Source organism: Sinocyclocheilus rhinocerous, unplaced genomic scaffold (assembly GCF_001515625.1).
Source record: "Sinocyclocheilus rhinocerous isolate Xijiao unplaced genomic scaffold, SAMN03320098_v1.1 scaffold359, whole genome shotgun sequence".
In the NCBI taxonomy this organism is placed as follows: domain Eukaryota; kingdom Metazoa; phylum Chordata; class Actinopteri; order Cypriniformes; family Cyprinidae; genus Sinocyclocheilus; species Sinocyclocheilus rhinocerous.
The window spans coordinates 546,533-549,676 of NW_015652307.1; the positions used below are offsets into that span (position 1 = coordinate 546,533).

The window sequence follows — 3,144 nt, forward strand, 5'->3', positions numbered from 1 at the left end:
GAGCGAGTGTGTGTGCGTGTGTGTGAGTGTGTGTGTGTGTGTGTGTGTGTGAGAGTGTGTGTGTGCGTGTGTGAGTGAGCGAGTGTGTGTGTGTGTGTGTGCACCTTGGGGTCTGGTTCGGTGATGTCAGAGCTGCTCGTGCAGTAGGCGGGGCTTGAGCGTGCGAGAGGTGGGCGGGTCACATAGAAGACATCTTTGTTTCCACGGAGATCTCGCTCAGAGAACGCAGCGATTCCAGGGTGAGAGAAAACGCCGCTGCCGGAGAGACCAGACGTGGGAGACGGCAGACGCGAGATGTCTATAGAGCTACACACACACATACACACAGACACACACACAAATGCAGACACACACACACACAAAGACAGAGACACACACACAGAGACGCACACGCACACACACGCACACACAAAGACAGAGACACACACACACAGAGACGCACACACACATGCACACACACGCACACACACACACACACACACAGAGACATACACACACACACACACACGAGTCTGATGAACCCACAGCTACACATATACAGTAAAGATATAGAAGTACATTATGGTACAGGTCTTTCGGTTCGGTACGCATGTGAAATACAGCATTGTTTTAACCACTGCACGAGTGAAACTTCACTGGAAACTTCCTGTTTAAATATACTGTTACTGACAAGAAACTAAGGCTCATCTTTCAAATTATGTCCTTTTTTTTCAGGAAATTCAAACAATAAATGCCATTTTATTGCTCTTTGATGTGGCGCGGCAGATCGCTGTATTAAAACGTCTCAGTTCAAACGATAATCTCTTCCTCTTTACTACTAGTTTTAATGTAAAATAAACATGAATGAACATCTCATGCCTCACTTAATCGTTCAATCAGTGTTTCAAACGCGGAAAGACGTCAATAAAATGGCTTAATGTCACGTAGCATTTAATTTAACATCAGTGTCCACAGCTCGTTAGTTCAGTAAACCACTGTTTAATAAAAAAAGCAATTTTATGTTTAGTTTTTCCCCCTGCTGAACCGAAATCATACCGAACAGTGACGTCAAAACTGAGGTACGTACCGAACCGTCATGTTTATGTACCGTATACCACGTCCAAAAAACACTATGGGGCTTTTTAGTTAGTGTATTGGACTTCATAATTTGATGCGGACAGTTAGACAGACAGTCACCTGTTGAGGTCTCTCATCATGAGGCTCTGGAAGTCGTTGGTGGCGAGGCGGCTGAAGGTGGGCCGGGTCAGGTGGCGTTCGGGCGGCTGGTGACTCGCCTGACGGTGCAGCTGTGGGTTCCTCAGCGCCATGCTAATGTCGTTCAGCAACCGCGGCAGCGGCCCCAGCTTCAGGATGGCGTCCTGAAGAAACGCAAACACTTGAGCGCTCCGAGACTCACACACACAGGCGTGAAGACGAGCGGCGCAGCCATACCAGTGTAAGGGGGAAAAAAGGTGAGAAAATTGCGCGGATCGGGGAAAGATATTTGCTTTACATGCTCTTTAGTAGTTACTAAATTATTTTTTATTATCTTATAAGTCCAAAACTGTAATTTTTCACAAAAAACAAAACAAAACATTGTTTAACATCGTTGCAACATTTGACAAAAATCAAGATTGAGTATATTTGGTCAAAATCCCATGTTATAAAAGATGAAGTGCTATGCAGGCTATTTAAGACAATATTGGCTGATTGGACGGCAATGCTGAGCTAAAATGTGACCCTGGAGCACAAAAGCAGTCTTAAGTCTCTGGGGTATATTTGTAGCAATAGCCAACAATACAGTGTATGGGTCAAAATTATAGATTTTTCTTTTATGCCAAAAATCATTAGGATATTAAGTAAAGATCATGTTCCAGGAAGATATTTTGTAAATGTCCTACCGTAAATATATCAAAACTTAATTTTTGATTAGTAATATGCATTGCTAAGAACTTAATTTGAACAACTTTAAAGATGATTTTCTCAATATTTAGATTTTTTTGCACCCTCAGATTCCAGATTTTCAAATAGTTGTATCTCAGCCAAATATTGTCCTCCTAACAAACCATACATCAATGGAAAGCTTATTTATTCAGCTTTCAGATGATGCATACATCTCAATTTCAAAAAATTGACCCTTATGACTGGTTTTGTGCTCCAGGGTCACAAATACATAAACTATTACCCTTTTCAGATGTAGCTTTTGAAGTAAAGAGTAAAGAAAATACTATAGAAAACTTGTACGACTAAACGACGGCTAAAATCGAATGGATTTAAATACAGTGTATTTGTGGATTTATCCATATGTCTGCTCTTTCTTACTCCCAGGCGCTGACGTTTTTTTACGTTTTATGAGGCGTGCAGCAAGTGTATACAAACTTATGATCAGAGCTGCTTTCCACGCAGGAGATTCGCTCTGACTGGATCTCTGTCTAATCGTCCCTCCCTAATATTTTCGTCTCGTTTTTATTCGTTAATGAAAATGTCAATAGATTTTCGTTATCAGTGTTGGGGGTAACGCATTACAAGTAACACAAGTTACGTAATCAGATTTTTTCTTCTTCTAGTAACTAGTAAAGTAACGCATTACTTTTTAATTTAGAAGGAAATATCAGTTACTTTTTCAAATAAGTAACAGCAGTTACTTTGCTTCCATGTGTTGAGTGACAGCTCTGGTGTTGCCATGGTGACAGAAATCAGGAGTAAGTGCAGAGCGTTGTGTGTGAAATCTTACTGTAGTTCTAGACTAAATATCAACATGTGTTTACTCAAAAACAGATTCAGTGTTCCTCAAAATCAATAAAAACAGTCAAATGCAAACTTGCAATAATTAAATATGTTAAATAAGACAAATATCATTTATGTATTTAATCCCATTTTATTAACTAATGTCTTTGCTGCTGACCTTCAATGATCCAATTCATCCATAACAATAAGCAAAAATTACATTTGTGTATAATTTGTGTTATTGCTGAATAGTGTTGAACTTTCTTCTCCTGCGTCATATTCTTCATGTGATTAGTTTGAGCTGCGCCCTCTACTGTACAGACGTGAATTTACATTTCCTTCAGCTTGAGCCGTATTCATTTCACTTTTGTTGTGAAAGGGTTTTTATATTTGTAAAATAACTTTTTTATATTAAAAACAAGCAAGCCCTGGCCAGAT

General features: G+C 39.9%; 1 protein-coding gene across 1 annotated transcript in view; it reads right to left on the bottom strand.

Annotated features, from left to right (window-relative positions):
• Positions 1-3,144, bottom strand: part of syngap1a (synaptic Ras GTPase activating protein 1a) — a 53,201-nt gene that overhangs the window by 4,491 nt on the left and 45,566 nt on the right. The window contains exons 11-12 of the mRNA XM_016520722.1: positions 1,177-1,358; positions 105-306 (exon numbers count right to left, since the gene is read on the bottom strand). Coding sequence (XP_016376208.1) covers positions 105-306; positions 1,177-1,358 — 384 coding nt within the window. The remainder of the gene's footprint in view (positions 1-104; positions 307-1,176; positions 1,359-3,144) is intronic.